At 36.2% G+C, this 24,445-nt stretch overlaps 1 protein-coding gene across 2 annotated transcripts in view; it reads right to left on the reverse strand.

Annotated features, from left to right (window-relative positions):
* Positions 1-24,445, reverse strand: part of BBS9 (Bardet-Biedl syndrome 9) — a 453,073-nt gene that overhangs the window by 335,217 nt on the left and 93,411 nt on the right. For both annotated transcript variants that reach the window (XM_032871845.1, XM_032871835.1), the window contains exons 6-7: positions 14,158-14,332; positions 6,291-6,375 (exon numbers count right to left, since the gene is read on the reverse strand). In XM_032871845.1, coding sequence (XP_032727736.1) covers positions 6,291-6,375; positions 14,158-14,332 — 260 coding nt within the window. The remainder of the gene's footprint in view (positions 1-6,290; positions 6,376-14,157; positions 14,333-24,445) is intronic.

Consider the following 24,445-nt stretch of genomic DNA (forward strand, 5'->3'; position numbering starts at 1 on the left):
AGATGGCTACACAAAAGCATCTGGACAAAGAGGGAGTAAGATTGCCATCAAAGTTAGGCTATAAACAACAAATAATGGATCAAAGAAGAGGGATGAAAACTCACATTAAAGATACAAATTTCTGGCCATCAAGATATGACTTAGATATTTATCTACTTCAGGTATTAAAATATCTGAAAAAGGTATGAAATCCAAATGGGGCTGGAGAAGAACAAATATTATCAGTGTGTGTATAAAAACAACCTGAAGGAGGAAGACAACATAGGTGGATGACCAGATTATCTTATGTGAATCAGGATTCAACACTAAGAAACTATTCAGTTACCATTAAGTTCAAGTGTAGCTTACCTACATGTACCACTGTACACAAACCATAAATGTCATCCCATGAGTCACATTTCTCCTTACATTTTAATAGGCCAGCATTCTAGCATTAAATATCCTTGTTAGCGTACCTGGTGGCTCAGCTGGTTAAGCTTCCTACTCTTGATTTTGGCTCAAGTCATGATCCCAGGGTCATGAGATCAAGCCCCACATCAGGCTCCATGCTGGGACTGGAGCCTGCTTAAGATCCTCTCTCTCCCCATTCCTACTGCCCCTACCCCCCTTCCCTCCCTCTCCCAAAAAAAGAAAAGAAAGAAAGAAAAAAAATCACTGTCTATAACTTGGGCAGATACACTTCATTCAGAATGGATAGGAAAACCAAGTTTCTGAGGCCACAGGCTGAGATCCAGTCAATAAACACTTTCAACTCACTAGGTACTGAGTGCCATTCTCTGTAACTTCCCCTTAGGGAAATACATCACATTCTAAATTAATGAGTCTCAAAAAACACAGAAGTTTACTGAGAATAATTATTTAAAAACTCTTCCACTTCTAGCCAAGACAGAGTAATAGGAAAAAGACTACCATCCCACCTGAAACAATACAACATTGTCAAAACATATGAAACACCAGTTTGCAGGGCACTGAATATCAGACAACAAAGGACAGCAATCCCTTGAAAACAAAACAAATGAGGTGAGTGGTATAACTGCTCTATCCGTGAGACAGTTTTCAGGCCATGGCACCAGGAGGAGGAACCCAAGCAAGGCCCAGCAAATTCCCCAAATTAACGAAATGAACACTGGGAGTTCAGTGAAACCAAAGCAGCTGACTTCACAAGACAGCATGCCAAAAGCAGGAGAGTAGCACAGAGACAGAACTTTGACAGCTATAAAGAATCCTCTCAAATATTCATCTGAGTACTTATCAGCACATTCATGTAAGGAAACTACCCAAAGCCAGGGAAAGAACCACCCCAAAGGATTAGAATTAACACCGCCCAGCACTCATACCACCTGGAATACTGCCTGTGCCTGCCAGCCATATTGGAACAACTCATGATTCAAAGGAAGCTAAGCAGAGCACTCAGAAGGGTGTTGTCTCAGGAGTGCGGAGTAAGCTGCTTCAGGATGAGTGCTGCTCTGGTCCTAACTAACAACCCAAAAGGATCAAACTGTCCAAGTACCATTACTGCATCCCAGGCCTAAGCTCAAGAACAGTTACAGGAATACAAAAATGTCTGGCACCCAAAAGTAAAATGACTATATCTGGCATCTAATAAAATATCTGTAGACATGTAAAAAAATAAGAAAATATGATTCACAAAGAGATAAATAAATCAACTGAAAATGACTCAAAACTGATGCAAGTGTTTGAATTCGAAAACAAGGACATTAAAATAATTATTATAATTGTATTCTATATCTTCAAAAAGTTAAGTAGAGACATAGAAGATATAACAAAAAAAGGAAACCAAATTGATTTATAAAGATGAAAACCATGAGAATTAACACCAGATTAGACATTATAGAGAAAAGATTAGTAATCTTGAAAACATGCCAAAAGTTATCTTTTAGTTATCTAAATAATATAGAAAAAAGTTTTAATGAAAATAAAATCTGTGAGCTACAGGATAACTTCAAGGAGACTAATGTATGTGTAACTGGAGTCCCCAGAGGAGAGAAGAAATGGAACATTAAAAAAAAGAAAGAAAGAAAGTTTGAAGAATTAAGAATTAAAATTTTTTTAATTTTCATGAAAACTATAAATTCACAGATATGAGAAGCTCTACAAATCTTAAGCACAAAATAAAGAAAACCACACAAAGCACATCATAGCCTAATTGCTTAAAAAAGGTGGTAAGAGAAAATCAGAACAGCAGTCAGAGAAGAAAGATATTATGAAAAGAGGAACAAAAGATAAGAATGCAGGCAGATTTCTCATAAGAAACAATGGGAGCAAGAAAGAGCAACCTCTTAAAATGCCAGGGAGGGAAAAATCTGTCAAACTAAAATCTTACACCCAAAGAACATATTTTCTTTTTTTTCTTTAAGATTTTGTTTATTTATTTGACAGAGATCACAAATAGGCAGGCGGGGGAGGGGCGGGTAGCAGGCTCCCTGCTGAGCAGAGAGCCCCATGTGGGGCTTGATCCCAGGACCCTGAGATCATGACCTGAGCTAAAGGCAGAGGCTTAAACCACTGAGCCACCCAGGCGCCCCCAAAGAATATATTTTCAAACATAAAAGCAAAAAACACTTTTTGAGACAGAAAAGCTAAAAGAATTCATCAGCAGTGGACTCACACTGAAAGAAATGTAATAGCAAGTCCTTCAGGAGGAAAAAAATGACACCAGTTGGAAATACGGCCTACACAAATTAATGGAGAGTACCAGAAATGGTAACCACATGAGGAAATATATTTTTTCTTATCATCTAAATCACATTAAAAGATACTGGCCATTTAAACAAAAATAGTAACAATGTAATATGGAGTTTACAGTGTATATAAAAATAAAGCATATGACAAAAGCACAAAGGCTGAGACACAGAAGTATGGTTCTTATATGTCAAATAGTGTAATACCACTGAGAGTAGATCATGAAAAGTTAAATACTATAAACTCTAAAACAACTCCTAAAATAACAAAACAAGGAGTTAAGGCTAATAAGCCAACAAAGATAAAATGGAATCATACAAAATACTGAATAACTCTAAAATTTGAAAGCAGAAAAACAGGAAAATGGAAACAAAGAACAGATGGGACAAACAGAAATCAAATGGCCACGTGACATTCTTAAACCTACCCATATAAATAATCATATGAAATGTAAATTGTCTACAAAACAAATTAGAAGACAGAGCATATCATACTAAACAAAAAAGCAAGACCCAACTACGTGCTGCTTACAAGAAATACATTTTCACCACAAAGACACAAACTGGATAAAACTAAAAAGATGGAAACAGATATATCAGAACAACACTCACCAAAAGAAGAATGATACCATAGCAAAAAGAGAGAGGGTTATTTGATAATGAAAAGGGTATATGTTCATCATGAGACATAACAATCTTAAATGTTTATGTACCTAATAAAAGAATTTCAAAATACATGAAGCAACAGACTGACAAAATTTCAAGGAGAAACAGACTATCCACAGTCAGATTTCAATACCCCTCCCCTGAATAAATATCAGAAATTCGTTAAAAAAGAATAAAAACTAATAAGGGTATAGAAGATCTGAACAATGCTGTCATCCAATCTGACTGACATCTACAGGATAACCAAGAACATCTGAAAAATAGACATTCTTTTCCGGTGGTCAATGAAGATTTACCAAGATAGACCATATTCTAGGCTATAAAACAATTATCAAAACATCTGAAAGAATTCAAAGTCATAGAAAGTATTTCCCTGACCACGAAAGAATTAAATTAGAAATCAACAAATAGTTAAGAGGTAGCTCTGAGTAACATAGGCAGCTTTTAACTGCCTTCCCACAACTACTTTATTAAAAGCATTCCAATGGATAAAATTTTGTTTCTCTGCAATAGACTTAATGTTCCATGGCAACACAGTCCTGCCAAGTGATTGTGGTGTAATGAAAGGAAGTTTTACTGCCATTTCTTACTCTACTTATTAATTAAAGGAGAATGGGAAAATCACTCAATTGTAATTGCCTTTGGGATATATCCTCAGTGTAAGGCACAGAACAGTATCAATAAACATGTACAATTAATAAGTAAAGGGTATTCCAGACTAAATAAAAAATATGTCCAGAAGCCTTGAATCAAGAACAACCATGGAATATCTGGAACAATGAAATGCCCATGTGGTTGGTGTGCAGAATATAAGGGACAAATGGAAGAAAACCACCATTGAGGAGGAGGTCAAGGACAATTTGACTACCATTATCAATATCATCTTCATCATCTAGATATTTCGCTAAGTGCTGAATATATATATATATGTATATACATATCTAAATACATATACATATAGATATGTATCTATCTATCTATCTATATATATAAGGGCAACATTGTAAAATAGATATTATCACCATTTGACAACTGAGAAAACTGAGATTTAGTAAGGTTAACAAACTTGCTCAAATTTGCTCAAAATCAGTAATAAGTATAGATTTCAAGATCTGTCCATTAAGCATCCAACTCTTGGTTTCAGCTCAGGTCATGACCTCATGGGTTGCGAGATGAAGCCCCAGCCACACATTGGCTCTGTGCTTGGTGAGGAGTCTGCTTGAGGATTCTCCCCCTCTGCCCTGCCCCCTACTCACACGTGTACTCTCTCTCTCCTCTCTCTCTAAAATAAATAAATAAACCTTAAAAAAAAAAAAAAAAAACTGACTCCAAAGTCTATGATTTAACTGTTATCAGTATGGCGCCTCCAAATTCCATGAAAAAGTAAGTCATATTTGTATATTCTGTGCTCTTTCACTTTTAACTACTATTAAGAAATATTTTTTCATCTCATTCTTGGCTCTTTTCAAGTTAGCCTTCCTTCCTACCTTAATTTCTATAGCCTAATACAAAAAATTTGTTTTCTCTAATCTTCCTACCTTGGTACTCTAAATTCCACATTATTTCTTCATGTGGTTTCTTTCATATGTGTCCATCTGAAATACACTTTACTATTTCCATTATAATTTTCAGTTCCTTCTGTTTTTCCTTCCTGTCCATGGAGGTTCTCAGGATAAAGAGTTCATAACCGGGGCACCTGGGTGGCTCAGTGGATTAAAGCCTCTGCCTTCGGCTCAGGTCATGATCTCAGGGTCCTGGGATCGAGCCCCACATGGGGCTCTCTGCTCAGCAGGGAGCCTGCTACCCACCCCCTCGCCTGCTTGTGATCTCTGTCAAATACATAAATAAAATCTCTTTTTTAAAAAAAAGAGTTCATAACCATCATCTATTCCCTAATTTATCATTTTACAATTTTTCTTTTATAATTTTTCATTTATATTTTTCTTCAAACTATTTCTATCATTTACAATTTATCATTTACATTTACATTTATAATTTTTTTCATTTTATCATTTACAATTTTTCCTCAAACTATTTCTCAAGTCACCAAATGTCCACCTTTGTCTTTGAGCCAATTTTATCTTTGTAAGCTATAAATTTTTTTATCTTTTACTTATATATTTAATTACATGCCTACTCATATCAATATTTTTGTCTATTAAAGGTTGTTTTTTTGTTGTTGTTGTTTTTATGTTATGTTAGTCACCATACAGTACATCATTAGTTTTTGATGTAGTGTTCCATGATTCGCTGTTTGCCTATAATACCCAGTGCTCCATGGAATATGGGCCCTCCTTAATACCCTGTACTGGGTTATTATATCTCCCCCTCCCTCCCAAAACATTCAATTTGTTTCCTGGAGTCCATAATCTCTCATGGTTCCTCTTCCCCTCTGATTTCTCCCCGCTTCATTTTTCCCTTCCTTCTCCTAATGTCCTTCATGCTACTCCTTATGTTTCAAAAATAAGTGAAACCATATGATAATTGTCTTTCCTCTGCTTGACTTATTTCGCTCTGTATAATCTCCTCCAGTTACATCCATGTTGATGCAAATGTTGGCTATTCATCCTTTCTGATGGCAGATGAATAGATAAAAGTGTTTTGTTTTGTTTTTTTAATTTTTGTCTCTTTGTTATGTTGGTTTATAATCACATCAGTTAAAAGTGACCTCATCTGAACATTTATAATTCTAGTGATGCAACTTTATAATCTAATAAATTATAACAGGACCAGGCATGTGTCTCCATTGCTCAATAATAGCCAACTAAATTTTTGCCCATTGATAGACTCATAACATAGAAAAGAAAAATAGCTAAAATAAATATTTTCTAAAACTTCTTCCCAGGAATTTTTATTCTGAAAAAAAAAATGGTGGTTAAATATGACATTACTGAAATTTTTGTAAATTAAAAAAGGCCTTACAATAAGTCTTTTTCCAGAACCAAGTTTTTGTTGTTCAGTCTCCTGTCTTTTATCTGCATCTGTTGCAAAAGCAAGTACTTGGTACCTGTTTAAAAGATATGAATAATTATAAGTGATTTTATAATTAAATAATCTTAAACTTTAAAAGCACATAATCTGTAAACGTATGAGTTACTTTTTTCTTGGTTTTAAAAACTGTAAAATTTAAGACTAAATTCTTACTGAATGACACTGTGATAGGAAACTATATAAAACTGTCATGATAAAGAAATTATAACCATCTCCCAAAATGCAATATTGGGAAAATAGTTCTGCCAACTATCAAAGCATTTCTGTTAGAATTTTATATAACAAACAATATTCAAGAAAGATCCAGCACCAAAACACCACATAGAAAAAAAGTAAATAATGCAAAGCAGCCAGATGTAGAAATTGTTAACAGATATTCTATGACACCCAGAAGACCACAGTTTAGTCCTTAGCTAACCCACTTACTAGTTGGCAAATTAATCACTGTGTCTTATCTTCCCCATCTAAAACATGGGAATAAAAATCTCTAATTCAAACTCGGTTAAAAGAATTTAAAAATAATTTAGTGCCTGTTATAGTATCTGGCATATATTAGGTACCCAATAGATCAATAAACAGACAACACGGAGTTACATATAAAGAGAGATCAATCACCTAGTAGTTTATGGTATTTAATAAGTTCTCAATAAGGGGCATTGTGGACATTATGACTTTCTGTGTTTGATAGCTTTCATTTCATTAGTAACCTCTAGCTTAACTCATTCTTAAAAACAATTTACAAATATAATTCAATCTAGAAATTATTAACTTGGCCAATAAAATTTAAATTCCCTTATTTCCCATTAATTAGTGGTATATTGTCGATGTAATAATCCTACTCTGAAGAAAATTCAGACTCATAAATTCCTTTCTTTCCTATTGAATCAAAACTTGCATTTTTCTTCCACAGCTAAAAGGAAAATGAGTAGATATATTTGGACATCTCATATTGTCTAAGAGAAAGATATCCAAAAGTGTAAAAATCAGTGACCTGAATGAATAAAAGCAATGTAGAATATGTAAATAAGCACTAAAATGTACACTGGTATTCAAATGTCATATACCAACTCTTAAACTATCTCAATCAGGAATACATGGTTAAAAAAAAAATGCCTTTAGGGACGCCTGGGTGGCTTAGTTGGTTGGACGACTGCTTTCGGCTCAGGTCATGATCCCGGAGTCCCGGGATCGAGTCCCACATCGGGCTCCCAGCTCCACGGGGAGTCTGCTTCTCCCTCTGACCTTCTCCTCACTCATGCTCTCTCTCACTGCCTGTCTCTCAAATAAACAAATAAAATCTTAAAAAAAAAAAAGCCTTTAATTGCAGTTGGATGTAAAATGGCCATGAATTAAGATAGACTTTGCAAGCTACTCTGACTGAAAATCAGTCTTATGGCTAATATGGGACCCAAATGTATATGAATTTTTCGTCAATTCAATAAACATACAGTAGTGATCTAATACATCTAATATACCTAAGAGTGTTCTGTGCTAATAATAGGAGGTATGTATATGGTTCCTAGGGAACATGGTGGCAGAAACAAGTAATTGAGATGGAGGAAATATACATGTTTTAGTATGGGTTCAGGAGAAGAAAGCCAGGTTTTAAAGAATGAGTGAATACTCATCACACTGCTAAAGATGCAAAGGCCAAAAGCACATGAAAATACAAGTAGTAAAAAAAAGACATGAAAGGCCACGACAGAAGTTTAGGAGAAATGTGTGGCAAGGAGGAATGAGTCATGGGAAATGAGACAAAAAAGGTAGGAGGGTGATGCTCTCGGCCTTGTAAAACAATGCTAAGAAATCCCATGGGCAGCTATAGCAAATGTCTCCATACCATTTGAGACTGATCTACAAAATTCCTCTGTCTCCACCCTGCCAAATAACTAGACCTCACATTCCAACCTCAGATAGGATTATTTCACTCTTACCAGGACACAGTAACAGAAATAGTATGCACTGGTGACTAAAACATCATCCCCAGAGCTGGGCCTGCTATGGATCCAACCTCGGGCAATTAATTACATAGGCAGTTCATTTCCTGCACACACCAACCTACTAGAGGATGATATGGATATTAATGAGATTGTTGTAAAAATCCAAAGCTTTTGAGCTGTTTGAACCTTCTTATAGAACTACAAAGCATTATTATATCATTTGGGAATAAGTGAGCCCCTAAAGTGGCCTCATTAACATCAAACAGCAGATAGAGACACAGCCAAAATTGACTCCTTGTTTCCAAATCCAGACCATTGCATTCCTGGAAGACAACTCAGAAGAGTATTTTATTACTAAATATAACTGACAGCAAATTTAGATGATGACAAACTTGCAATAGCATCTATTTTATAGTTCTTCCTTAAGTCCTCTTTACTGTGAGCAATAATGTACATGGAAACCTACTTCCAAAACCAAACAATTCCAGGCAAACTTGGCAATTCTGAAATAAAGAAAATACTTGGGTTTTTTTTTTTCTTACCACTCAAATGTTCAGTGATATAAGCTAAAGAATAAAATTCCCTTGTTGAGACTGCTGAAAGAATAATCAGGCCCAGTGTAATAAGATTTCACAAAAGAGCGTGTCATGTGTGTTTCTCAACAGAAAGGCACTAAGCACCAATACAGCAAGTCCAGGTGAATGGTAGCACTATTAGATCCAATAGCCACAAATGCATAACAGGTCCTGTGGAATACCAATGACAAACTCAGCCATATGATTTAGTGCTCTTCCATATCACATCGTAAAAACAGCACGAAGTAACTAAAAATGGATTGAGGTGTCACAGAGCACAAAACTAAACCTTCCAGAATCATTTATTCTCAAATGAAACATAGTTGTCACCTCAAAGGTACCAGGAGATCTTGGAAACTTGATATTTAACCCAGAGAACTCTACTAGAAATGGAAGCTCTCTGGATACAAAGCATTACTATGTTCATTACAAGTAAAGCTAAAACATTCTTGGTTATGCCAGGAAGAATCCTTTTCATTGAAAGATGCCAGTAACAAAATAGCTTTCCTTACAAACTTTTCACTCTTTCATCAAGTTCTTGTTAAACATCTCCCTTTGGCAAGGTACAATGCCAGGCATTTTGGAAGATATAAAATCCCTGCCACTGAGGAGCAGTTAGCCCTGTCAAGGAGAAAAACAAGCAAATAAGTAATATTAGTTAAAGTGTGACTAGTACTTGTGGAAAGAGCAAAAAACTACTCCGTGAAATTAAGGAGGAAGAGGTGTTACTTGTGGCTAGGTCAGAAAGAGGAGCAGGAGACCAGCGAGGCTGCCAGATATAATTTTCATATACAGGGAAGAAAGGAAAAACTTCAAATATAGTACAGTATGAGCAAAAGAAAAGAGAGAGAAAAGGCCTAAACATACATGGAAAACAGATATTTCATTTTGGCCAGAGCCTAAGGTTGGTGAAGAACACAATATTCTTTTTAAAATATTGTCAACTAAACTCTATAAATAATTTAAAAATACTTCTTTAAAGTGGCTTATCTACTTAGCAATGTACTGGGTACAGGGGGAGGTGTGTAGCAAATAAAAGGAGAGAAAATAAAGCTCCTGGCAGGTGTACTTCTTCAGGGAGCCTCCTTCCACCGAACTCTTATTGAGGGGGCCCACCAGTAGGCCTCCTCAGGATCTCGTGCACAGCTCTCTAGAGCCTCTATCACAATGACCTCATATAGTTGACTGACTTGCTACCTCCCACCTTTGCATACTGCTTGAGGACAAGAGACAGCTCTTACTTGACTCTGCACTTCCAGTACCTGGCACAAGCGTGTGACATAGAGAAGCCTCTTGAAAAATGTTTCCTAAATGAATAGTTGAATAAATGAACTAACTTATTCAGTCAGCGAACAGATATTTAAGACAGACTCTGCTCTCAGGAACCTGATAACACAAGGCATACTGTGAAATAGTTCATCAGAATACAAGAAGGCAATATGATATTTGGAAAATCAGTGTTTTAGGCAATAATGTATCAAGGAGGTGAAATAAAGGAGTCCCCAAACCTACTAAATCAAAATCTAGTGTACCAGTAATTGGGAATCTGTAAATCTGCATTTTATAACAGGTTGCCCAAGTGATCCTTATACTGAAGTTTGAGATCCACAGCGTTCGCTATTCGCTAGTTCCTCTCTGAATATAATTGAGCTTGTTTAAAGGTAATTAAATATCAATATCAAAAATGAATATAAATTATGTCTTAAAAGCCTTTTCTATTAACTGATTACATTCTTAACTGATTATAAATAGATGAAGCCTCAAAAGAACAAACCTGCAGTTTTCATGTTTCCTCCAACCTTAAATTACCCGAGTGATTATCACTTAATTTAATCTATTAAACTTGAAAGCATATATAAATGTAATATACTATTTAATGTTATAAGTCCTCTTAATTGTCATCATTTCATAATAATCACATATCCCATGCATTTTTACCATTATAAAAGATCCACATAATGGATAAGGTGTACACTTTTAGTCCTAGATGGAGATGGATTTAATAGATTGGTATGTTCGTAAATTACCACAGTTCAAAGAGGGTGAGCTTCTCTGAGATTAAACTTACACATTAAGGAAACCTACACATTGCTTCCTTATCCAGTCACTCCTGGAGTTATTACCAAATTAATTCCTATTCACATATTTCAAAGAGTAAGTCATGGAGCATTCAAATCTTTCTATTGTGACCCCAGTGTAGCACTGCCAGTATCCCTACTTGGCAGGAGTTGAGGCACAGAGCTGAGTGGAAAGCTGAAAAGCAGATCTCCTCAATATTGCTTAATCTTTGGCAGGCTTGAATGAATTATACAGATATTTTTCTCAACCTCTCAAAATAAGCGTATTTTATTTCTTACCAGTAGCAATGCCACAATTCATTCGTCTCTTTTGGACAAGAGCCATAGGAGTTAAAGAAGGAATATGATATAATGACACAGTACCTCCATCAGTTAACTTCTACTTAGTCACAAACATTTGCTCATTTCTAGGGTTTTGAATCAAAGATATTTTGAGAACAATTCACAAAAGGTAGATTGCCACTTACGAACGTGAAGGGAATAACTCGCTATATGCACAATATTGAAACTTGAAGACAAAATTTATAGGTGTTGCCTGATGAATTTATATTTTCTTCCTGCCTTGGGAAAAATCATACAACCAAAAACTGAAAAGCTATAATGAAGTGTTCTTAGATGTTTAAAGTTCTAAGTGTTGCCATCAGTAAGATAAGAACAATAAAGTTACTGAAGATATTGTAATCCTCCAAGTCTACTTCTTTCCCCAGGATGAATTTGTACTTTCTTTTCCCCATCACCCCTTCCAACAAAATCACACCCTCCAAAAACTCAAAGCCCTAATTTTTATTGAAATTTACCTGGTAGAAGAAAACAGTCTCTCTCATACACAATTCGCTCAAATCAGTAAGAATTTCCAGCAAAAAGTACAAATTGTTTTCATAGGGTCATTTTCATACTTCATTTTTACTATGAATTGTTCTTTTTAAAACATTCATATTAACACTTGTATTTTTTGCTAGTATTCTTCCCATGTCACATTTTTTTATAAAATAATTTCATATATGCATCTTTTCATTTGGCTTTTTTCAGTAGTACTGTGTTTTATTATTAATCATTCAGGGAACAGTCACAATAATTAATCAGCATTTTGTATGGGTGGCAACTTGACATACATTCAATCCTTTTAACAAGCTTGTCAAAATAGGCATTATTCCCACAACGATATGGTCAATCTTTGGCAAAGCAGTAAATAATGTTCAATGGGAAAAAGTCTCTTCAACTGGGGCACCTGTGTGGCTCAGTTGGTTAAGCATCTGCCTTCAGCTCAGATCACGATCCCAGGGTCCTGGAATTGAGGCCCAAGTCAGTCTCCCTGCTCAGTGGGGAGTCTGTTTCTCCCTCTGCCCCTCCCACTGCTTGTATTCACTCTTTCTCTCTCTCTCTCTTTCTCTCAAATAAATCTTTTTAAAAAATGATGTTGGGAAAATTGGACAGCAACATACAAAAGAAACTAGACTACTTTCTTACATCATACACAAAAATAAATTCAAAATGGATTAAAGACCTAAATGTGAGGCCTGAAACCATAAAAACCCTACATGAGAACATAGGCAGTAACCTCTTTGACATCAGCTGCAACAACTTCTTTTCTAGATATTTCTCCTGAGGCAAAGGAAACAAAGGCAAAAATAAAGTACTGGGACTAGATCAAAATAAAAAGCTTCAGGAGAGCAAAGGAAACAAAATGAAAAGGCAACCTATGGAATGGAAGAAGATATCTGCAAATGACATATCCAATAAAGGGTGAGTATCCAAATTTATAAAGAACTTATAAAACTCAATACCCCAAAAACAAATAATCCAATTACAAAATGGGCAGAAAACATGAACAGACATTTCCCCAAAGAAGACATATAGATGGCCAACAGACACATGAAAAGATGTTCATCACCACTTACTATCAGGGAAATGCAAATCAAAACTACAATGAGATTATCACCTCAAAGCTATCAGAATGGCTAAAATCAACAACACAAGAAACAACAGGTGTTGGCAAGAATGTGGAGAAAAAGGAACCCTCTTGCACTGTTGGTGGAAATGCTAACTGGTGCAGCCACTCTGTAAAACAGTATGGAGGTACCTCAAAAAGTTAAAAAAAAAAAAAAAAAGTGAAACTACCCAGAACTACCCTGGGGCGCTTAGGTGGCTCAGTCTGTTAAGCATCTGACCCTTGATTTCAGCTCAGGTCATGATCTAAGGGTCATGAGATTGAGTTTTTCATCAGGATCCATGCTGGGTGTGTGGAGTCTGCTTGAGATTCTCTCCCTCTCCTTCTCCCTCTACCCCTCCCACTTCCTCCCTCTCTCTCCCCACCCCCCCAAAAAAGAAACAAAAACAAAAGCAGAAATATCCTACGATCCAACAATTGCACTACTGGATATTTACCTAAAGAATACAAATATAGTAATTCAAAGGGATACATGCACACCTATGTTTACAGCATTATTTACAATAGCCAAGATATGGAAACAGCCCAAGTGTCCCTCTATTATTGAATGCATAAAAAAAGACATGATACACACATATACATACACAGTTGCAATGGAAAGTTATTCAGATATAAAAAATGGAGCTAGGAAGTATAATGCTAAATGAAATAAATCATTCAGAGAAAGACAAAATACCATATGACTTCCCTCATATGTGGAATTGAAGAAACAAAACAAATGAGTAAAGGGAAAAAAGGAGAGAGACAAATCAAGAAACAGACTCCTTATTACAGAGAATAAACTGATAGTTAAGAGAGGGGAGGGAAGTAGGGGGATGGGTGAAATAGGTGATGGGGATTAAGGAGTGCACTTGTGATGAGCACCTGATGATGCATGAATTGTTGAATCTGTACCTGAAACTAATATAACACTGTATGTTAACTAACTGGAATTAAAAACTTTAAAAGTGCCCCCCCCCCAAAAAAAGTCATTATTATCTCCATTACAACCAGGATAAGGACATTGACCATCAAACAGCTTCAAGTAGCAACATTAGGATTCCAATCCAGGTCTGCCTCACTTCAAATCCTTTCTGTCAATCTCTGCACTAGCAAATATGTTACAATATGTAAATGATATCCTCTAAGTCACCACAATTACATTTTATCAAAGAAACCAGTCTTTTTTCATTTGTAATATTCAAGCTTTTTGTGAAAAAGAATCAACCAGCAACATACCAAGAGTCATGATTCCAAATATTCAACATCCAAACTTACTTGTAACTTTCCACTTGTCGGCAGGAAGAGACAGTAATAAAGGAATCTGTACGGGAACTGTAAGCAAGCGGCCCAGGTAAAAGAGAACCAGGGAGAAATCTCCCAAAAGCATAGCTTTCCTGCTCAAATACCATCAGCATCCCATCCATAGACTGGATACAAATTAAATCTCGACCTAAAGAAAAATTAGAGGAAATTAGGTGACTTTTTCTTTATAAATAAAATGGCTTCCATTTACCACTATCCATCACAAAAATGTCATAGTTAATCTTTTCCCCAAGGTGCAATATAAGCTGTTTCAATTTTAAATTATAAACTGATGAAGTTATCAGATTACTGTGTATCAATAATTTGGGGGAATACATTCCCCAATTTTTAAATTATTCAGAAGGGGTCTAATTTTAAGTACACTTATTTTCATTTACCATATGCTAAAATCTCTAGCTAAAGATAGATAAGCTCTCAGAACATTCCCCTCCACTTTTCCCAGCCTATTGGTGGAGATAACACAGCTATCTTGACAGGCCTCAGAGATAGAAGCCACATACAGAGGACAATAGGGCCCACCCTCACCCACTAAAGCCCAGGACCACTTTATCTCCAGGTGGTTAAATATGACAGAAATAGGGGCGCCTGGGTTGGGGCCTCTGCCTTCGGCTCAGGTCATGATCCTGGGGTCCTAGGATCGGGCCCTACATCAGGCTCTCTGCTTGGCGGGGAGCTTGCTTCCCCCTCTCTCTCTGCCTGCCTCTCTGCCTACTTGTGATTTCTGTCTGTCAAATAAACAAATAAAAAATCTTTAAAAAAAAAAGACAGAAATAAACATCCTCCTTATTTAAACCATCTTTAAGTTTGTAACTTTGTTAATGCAATCAAACATCTGTATCTTAAATAACACAGAACTTAATCTGAACCTAAAGATCCATCAGCATTGCTAAATCTTAAATTTTAGTTTCATTTGATTGGATCCAGGAACCAATAAACAACAAGATATAGAAGACAACTGGAACAACTGGGGAAACTGAAATATGACTGCACGTTAGAAAAAAAATAGGAATTATTAATTTTTTAAGTGTGCTCATGGTTATGTAAGAGAATGTTCTTATTGAGTGATGTGTGTTCTAATATTTATGGGTGAAGTAGCACAATATCTGTATCTTCATTTTCAAGTGGCTCATCAAACTAAATCTGTGTGTGTGTATATATATATAAACAGATACATATATATTTATAACTGTTGACTCTAAATGATGGAGTCAACAGTTATATTTCTATATAACTGTCACTTTTCCTAGCTTTTAAAATTTTTCACAATAAAACTGTAGACAAATGAAATACAGTGTTTAAATATATACATTTTGTATACAAATTCACATTCTTAACAATTGGGAGGGAACTGAACATTAGTGATTTGAATGGGACCATGGAGAAGAACAATAAATTTAATCTTAATAAGCAAGAATCAAAGAGACAAAGAAATCAAATTAATGAAAAATATATGCAATAACCCTGACCTATGAGGGAGATTATTACTGCAACCAAAATGTACTCTTGATGTCTGTATCATTAAAGAACATGAGGTCAGAACATATATATTTTCAAGCAGAAGTACCAATGAAATTTGAGTTCATTTCAATATACTGAATATCACTGAACCACAAATTTTCAGACTCCCAACAACCTAAAAGAAGTAGTCCTCAAAGCATGGCTCTCAGATCACCAGCATCAGCATCATCTAGAAACTTCTTGGAAATGCAAATTCTATGATTCCGCTCCAGATCTCCTAAATCAGAGACTCTGGTATTAGGGTTCAGCAATTCTAGGTTTTACCAAACTCTAGAGGCTATCTGATGCATGCTAAGGTTTGACAATCACTGCCTTAGCATGGTATGACAAAGAACTAGAGCTTGAAGAAAACTTGAGCCCCAGAGAAAACTCGGTTCCATAGCATGGTACTATATGAAGTCTTATTTCCGGAGACTCTGGCAACATAGAGGAGCATAGAGGAGTAATGTCCATGTGAGCTGCCTCTACAGTCAGATAATCTGGGTTTGAGTCCAGCTCCACCAATTATTGGCTATGAGCTTTGACTCAAGTCTCCCTATCTGCAAGATGGCATACCTACTTTAGTTAGCTATTGTGAAAATTAAATGAAGTAATGTATAGAAACTAATCCAGCAAGGAGCAAATACCCCATCACATTGTTTTTTATAACTTATTTTCTAAGTCTCGAGAGGAAGCAAGATGTCAGAGAAGTAGGAGACTGAAATATTATTAGGTCCAAGGAGTTCAGCTAGATAGTTATCAAACCATTCTGAACATCTACAAACTCGACAGGAGATAGAAGAGAAGAACAGCAATTCTAGGAACAGAAAATCAACCACATTCTGGAAGAATCTTTTTTTTTGTTTTAATTTCTTTTCAGCATAACAGAATTCATTGTTTTTGCACCACACCCAGTGCTCCATGCAATACATGCCCTCCTTAATACCCACCACCTGGCTCCCCCAATCTCCCACCCCCCCGCCCCTTCAAAACCCTCAGATTGTTTTTCAGAGTCCATAGTCTCTCATGGTTCACCTCCCCTTCCAATTTCCCTCAACTCCCTTCTCCTCTCCATCACCCTATGTCCTCCATGTTATTTGTTATGATCCACAAATAAGTGAAACCATATGATAATTGACTTTCTCTGCTTGACTTCTTTTTTAATTTTCATCTTTACAGTCATATTCCATCCCTTCATCATACTTACCCTTATTTTGATATGTATATAAGTTTTTCTTTCTTTAAAATTTTGGGAGGCAGTTTCTTTTAACAGACCAAAATACACCCAAAATCAAGTGTGTGCCTCAGTTCTATTCACCAGTCTAATCAACCATTTATATATATATATATATATATATATATATATATATACACATATATATATATATGCACACACACACACACATTTATATATATAAATATATATATATATATATATATATATGCACACACACATACACATACACACACACACACACATACATATATAGTTTTATTCTCCTTTCTTCTCCCCCAGTTTCAGGTCTCTTCTGATTTGGTTAGTGTATATTTTTCTGGGGTCCTTGCTACCCTTTTAGTATGTTGTTCTCGCATTCATCTATTCTTATCTGGATAAAATGACAAAGTGGAAAAACTTACTTCAAAAAAAAAGAACAAGAGGGAGTACTGACCGCTAGAGACTTAATCAATACAGACATCAATAAGACGTCAGAACCAGAGTTCAGAATGATGAAGATGCTAGCTGGGCTTGATAAAATCATAGAAGATATTTTTATCTTCTATGATAAAGAGAATTCCTTTCTGGAGAGATAAAATCCCCTTCTGGAGAAATAAAAGAACTAAAATCTAACCAAGTTGAAATTTAAAAAAGCTATTAATGAGGTGCAATAAAAAATGGATGCTCTTACTTCTAGGATTAAAGAGGCAGAAGAGAGAATTACTGATATGGAAAACCGAATGATGGAGAATAGAGAAGCTGAGCAAAGAGAGACAAACAACTACTGGACTATAAGGGGAGAAGTTGAGAGATAAGTGATACCATAAGATGAAACAATATTAGAATAATTGGGATCCCACAAGAAGAAGAAAGGGAGAGAGGAGCAGAAGGTATATTGGAGCAAATTATAGGACAGAATTTCCCTAATATGGTAAAGGAAACAAGTATCAAAATCCAGGAGGCACAGAGAACCCCCCTCAAAATCAATAAAAATAGGTCCACACCCCATCATCTAATAGTAAAACTTACAAGTCTTAGCGACAAAGAAAAAATCCTGAAAGCAGCTCGGGATAAGAAGTCTGTAACATACAAGGGTAGAAATATTAGATTGGAAGCAGACTTATCCACAGAGACCTGGAAGGCCAGAAAGGACTGGCATGATATATTCAGAGCACTAAATGAGAAAAATATGCAGCCAAGAATACTATATCCAGCCAGGCTGTCGCTGAAAATAGAAGGAGAGATAAAAAGATTCCAGGACAGGGCGCCTGGGTGGCTCAGTTGGTTAAGCAACTGCCTTCGGCTCAGGTCATGGTCCCGGAGCCTTGGGATTGAGTCCCACATCGGGCTCGCGGCTCCATGGGGAGTCTGTTTCTCCTGTGACCTCCCCTCTCATACTCTCTCTCACTCTGTCTCTCTCTCTCAAAATAAACAAATAAAAAATATTAAAAAAAAAAAAAAAGATTCCAAGACAAACAAAAATTAAAAGAATTTGCAAACACCATACCAGCCCTACAGGAAATATTGAAAGGGGTCCTCTAAGCAAAGACAGAGCCTAAAAGTAGTAGACCAGAAAGGAACAGAGACAATATACAGTAACAGTCACCTTACAGGCAATACAATGGCACTAAATTCATGTTTTTCTACAGTTACCCTAAATGTAAATGGGGTAAATGCCCCAATCAAAAGTCAGAGCATATCAGAATGAATAAAAAAAAAAAAAAAAAAAAAAAGACCCATTGATATGCTGCCTACAAGAAACTCATTTTAGACCCAAAGACACCTCCAGATTTAAACTGAGGGGGTGGAAAACCACTTACCATGCTAATGGACTTCCAAAGAAAGCTGGAGTGGCAATCCTTATATCAGATAAATTAGATTTTACGCCAAAGACTTAAATAAGAGATGAGGAAGAACACTATATCATAGTCAAAGGGTCTGTTCAACAAGAAGATCTAGCAATTTTAAATATCTATGCCCCTAACATGGGAGCAGCCAACTACATAAACAAATTAATAACAAAATCAAAGAAACACACTGACAATAATACAATAATAGTAGGGGACTTTAACACCCCCCTCACTGAAACGGACAGATCATCCAAGCAAAAGATCATCAAGGAAATAAAGGCCTTAAATGACACATTGGACCAGATAGGCATCACAGATAGATTCAGAACACTCCATCCCAAAGCAACAGAACACACATTCTTCTCTAGTGCACATGGAACATGCTCCAGACTAGATCACATCCTGGGTCACAAATCAGGTCTCAGCTGGTACCAAAAGACTGGGATCATTCCCCGAATATTTTCAGACCACAGTGCTCTGAAGCTAGAACTCAATCACAAGAGGAAAGTTGGAAAGAACTCAAATACATGGAGGCTAAAGAGCACCCTACTAAAGAACGAATGGGTCAACCAGGAAATTAAAGAAGAATTGAAAAAATTCATGGAAACAAATGAAAATGAAAACACAACTGTTCAAAATCTTTGGGACACAGCAAAGGCAGTCCTGAGAGGAAAGTACATAGCAATACAAACCTTTCTCAAGAATCAAGAAAGGTCTCAAGTACATAACCTAACTCTACACCTAGAGGAGCTAGAGAAAGAACAGCAAAGAAAGCCTAAGTCTCTACTACACATTGTATTAATGTTCAATTACTTGCTGTTTCTCAAATACATGATGATAGTGTATGTTTCCGTGATTTTGCTTATATTATTACCTTTCCCTAAAAAATCTTATACTCATTTTCCCCGGTCTAGTGCACATTTGCTGGCAGCCTCTTGGTCATCCATTCTCCTCTCCTCCTATCTTTGGCCATGAAGTTTGAATAAGACTGACTTCATTCTAAGCTTGAGGGTAGGTCCTGACTTATCCAAACCAATTCGTATCTCATTAATCACAGTGGTTGGTTTGGGGATAGGTATAATTTTATAGTCAATGTGCAAAATTAAATCTCTAAGTTCAGCTAGAACTAGAGAAAAATTTACTCTTCCCCCTTAGGAATAGTATGTAAGGAGGTTAAAGTCTGGAATCACAGAGGCCATTTGGCTTTTACAAAGGTATAATTAAAAGAGGGTCATGGAAGACATGGTTCGAGCCAAGGCATCAAGCATCACTTGGAGCCAAACCTACCTGGGAATTTTGCAGGCAATAAATTCCCATAAATACTGAAGCCACTTTGAGTTAGATCTCTGTCCCTGAATCAAGTGGATCAACCATTTGTCCTCTGACAGACATCACAAACAGGCTCATCTCTTTCCCCCTCAACCACCCTCCCTATGTGATCCCACAGAGCTCCACCCTCACCTCCATCTTACCACTAATCATCAATTGAAATTATCTGTTTTTGTGTCTCTTGTTCAACCAAGAGTAAACTCAAAGGCAGAAACCATGTCTTACTCATCTTTGTAAATTCAACAACTATAAAATGCCTGGCACATAGGAGATATACTAATAAATGTCTGTTTAACTGAATTTAGCTAGGCAAAATAATTTATTCATCTGAAGCTCAGACTGGCTGAGATTTTATTTTATGTGTTTCACATACTGCATTGACATATCTGAAAAATGCTTTATTTATTACAATCCCAGCTGCTGACGTTTAGAAAAATGTAGGGATCAATCCAAAACATAACTCAAAAATAAATAAATAAATCCTTCAAATCACCGCTTTGGAAGCCACTTCAGAATACATACCAAAGGCTCCTCTTACAGATAAAGGGAACAGAATGAGCAGTCTAGAGAAGTCATGAAAGTTTTGTAGTTCTGACAGAACAGAGCCAACAGGAAGCCTTCATAAAAGCGATAGGATTTCAGGAGCTATTTAAATGACCTAGCCCTGAACCATACTTAGAGTCCTTAACACATGCTCAGTATTGTATTAGGAGCTGTAAGAAATATAGAACAGGGGCGCCTGGGTGGCTCAGTGGGTTAAGCTGCTGCCTTCAGCTCAGGTCATGGTCACAGGGTCCTGGGATCGAGCCCCACAACAGGCTCTCTGCTCAACAGGGAGCCTGCTTCCTCCTCTCTCTCTGCCTGCCTCTCTGACTGCTTGTGATCTCTGTCTGTCAAATAAATAAATAAAATCTTTAAAAAAAAAAAAAGAAATATAGAACAATAGGAATAAAAACTACTATTGACATTTACTGAGCACCTGCTCAGTATATTCCTGCATTTGTGCTAAACATTTATCCAGCATATTAACTATAATTTTTAATAACTCTAAAGGTGAACAGTAGTTCCATTTGACACATGAAAAAACTAAAACCCACAGAGTAATTTGCCTAGGGGCACCTGAGTGGCTGAATCAGTTAAGCGTCCAACTCTTGATTTGGACACAGGTCATCATTTCAGGGTCATGAGATCAAGCCCCACATCCAGCTCCATTATCAGTGCAATCTGCCTAGAATTCTCTCCCTCTCCTTTTCCCTCCCCTTTTGCCCCTCCTGCTGCTCACACACTCTCTTTTTCTCTCTCTAAAATAAGTAAATAAATAAATAAAATCTTTTAAAAATAATAATAATAATAATTTGCCTAATGCCAAAGAGTTAGAAAGTGACAGAGCTAGTTCTCAAATGAAATCTACCTCACTCTATTATACAACACATGTTCCCGTGGAGGCTCCATTATACCACACTGGATCCATTTCAAAAATTAACGTAAGCTAACATATAACATCCAAATGATGTGAAACAGACTAAGTACTAAAGGAAATCAAAGAGCTTCATTACAGTGAACATCGTGGAAAAGATTTCATGATAGAGATAGACTGAGAAGGATAGGTATAATGAATAAGTTTCAAAGGTAGAATAGAGAAAGCTTGGGGGAGGAACATACTAGAAGATACAGAGAATCTTGTGCAATGTATTAAGTTTTACTAATAGGGCTTCAAACATAAAAGCAAGCAGTAGATTGAAAAGATGACAATATCTTTTTCTGTTTTTAAAATTTTATTTATTTATTTGAGAGAGAAAGACAGAGAGGGAGGGCATGGCGATTGCGGGGGGCTTGTAGAAAGGGAAAAGCAGGCTCCCTACTGAGGAGGGAGCCTGATGCAGGGCTTGATCCCAGGACCCCGGGACCCTGGGATCATAACATGAGCTGAAGGCAGACAGCCAACAGACTAAGCCACCCAGGTGCCCCAAAAGATAACAATTTCTTGATGCTTCCTCAAAAACTGTGCCTTAACTGTAGAGAGAAAAAATATCTTTTAAAGTTGAAATAATTAGGAAGGTTGAAGATTTCATCGGAATTTAAAATCTAGACATTTATCACATTGATCTTTAACCATGATGAGAAAAAACTAACCACTTTGATTTGAAATATTATTTGTAAGTTCTAAAAACAAATTGAGACTCACCAGAAACATTTTGAAGGGATTTTTAAAGTCATTATTTTTTTCATTTTCAATGGCAAAGAAAAAATTTTGTGTCTGTGGGGATGGGGAGGTGAAGGCAGGAAAGTTCTACTATGGCAGCCTCATGAAATGAACATTTGTTAAATTCTCTGTCTCATTTCCTGGTGTTAAAATATCATGTAGTCAAAACTTTAAGATGATGGATAAATATGTTGAACTGACTGCCAGATTAACAGTCTTCTCTACTAACTTACAGTCTATTCACTACAACGCATGTGCATGTGTGTCCCCATGCCCAGAAGTTCTTTCTACCATGTATGACCCAGAGCATTTTCCATCATACACAATTACAGCAACATGGGTCCCATGGAGAGAATCCTGAATACCATTTCCTCCATTTCTCTGCTTCTTCTTCCTGTGAAATCTACACAGCAGAGTAAGTGGAATGGCATACATGAAAGAAGACTACCATTACTCAGCATGCTACATGTTTTCTGAATCTCTCTATGCTCATATTTCTTTTACATATTGAGTAAAAACACAAGTGAAGAAATGCAAACGTGACCTGCAGCCAAGCATATATCGCAGTTCAGCATGCAGCTGTCAAAAATACTTGGTCTTTCTCCAAGCCTGAAAAACACATGAAAAACAGCTGTGTAGGTAGTCAAAAAGGCAGACAGGAAACATCAAGAGACTGATACATAAGAACAGAAGAGTCCAAAAGTCTGTGGAACTTCCGCTAGCTAGTTTTACACACGCGCACGGAAAAAAAATTTTGTTGTTGTTGTTACAGAAAAACTGAAACACTAACTCATTAATCTTTATTGCAAACCTAACTCAAAAAATGATACAACATGTTTGCTATGAGCAAGTACATAAAAATGCTGAGAGTAGAATTTCAACAGATACCGACTTAAAAACAAATGGCAGATGGATTTCTAGAGCTTCCAGGATTTTACATTCACCATTAAATACCATTTTTGTACTTTTTCATTCATATCACCTTATCAACAAAATTATCATAATTTTGAGATACATTACACTATTTGGTCATGCTTAATAATTAATAATTGACAATTAATTGAATGAAAGAATAGCTAGCTTTCTCATTACTCTCTCAGTCATTTTTTTTATTTGAGCATTCTAAAAGCAGTGTCTGATAATAATGCAATATTTAAGTAGATTCTAAGTTTAAAACATTAGTTATATATATAAATAAATAAAATTTAAAGCCCTAAGCAGAGGAAATCAACAAATAGAACACACGTGTTAAGCTAAATAGGTAATACTTTCACAAATGTACCAGGGAAAATTATACAAATTCTCAACTATTATTCAAGAGTTTGCCCCAATAAATAACTTCATGGGACTAATTACTTTAAGACTTAAGAAAATAAAAATTGGGTCTACATACTAACACTTCTATGAACTTGCCTTTTGACATTTTAATGTGTCTCATTTTAATAGGCACTTTAATAGCCTTACAAAGACCACTAGTGTGTGTTCCACCAAGTTATTTATCACAATTTTCCCCTTAAACTGTGAACAAGTTTAATAACATATTATAAAGAAATTACAGCCATTCATTAAATTAGCATTGTATGTGATGGATTCAATATGAATGCAATGTTAGCATTTAAAAGAAGGTCCTAAACGTTATATTATCACTTGCATCCATAAGATATTGGGTAAATTACTTTGTCCAATGTAATGATCATGAAAGGTTTGATAACATTCTCCAGAACTCACGTTCATTTAATGAATCCCATAAACATTCGCTGTATACCTAGTATGTGCTAGAAGAGAGACATAGTTGCTACCCTAAGAAAGCTCAGTGACTATGGGAGTTAACCAGTTAAATATTCAAATAATGTAAGAATAGGGGCATATTAGAATAATTTAAAAGGCAATGCAGCTTGATTAACAGTGCTGGAAGAATCAAGAAAAGCTTCAAAACAGAGATAACACTTGGGTCTTGCAGGTACAGAGTTTGCCAAACAACCAGAGAACCAAAGGCAAAGAGCACACTGCAGACACACGGACTATATGAGAACTATGTCTGGAGAGTAGTGAGCGCAGTGAACTCTAGGGGAGGAGGTCAGGTGGAGAGAAACACTGCTGATGAATATGGCAGGCATGCTCATCAGAGCTGATGGCAAAGGCAGA

This window comes from Lontra canadensis, unplaced genomic scaffold, assembly GCF_010015895.1.
Source record: "Lontra canadensis isolate GAN:19392208 unplaced genomic scaffold, GSC_riverotter_1.0 scaffold2, whole genome shotgun sequence".
NCBI classification, from domain to species: domain Eukaryota; kingdom Metazoa; phylum Chordata; class Mammalia; order Carnivora; family Mustelidae; genus Lontra; species Lontra canadensis.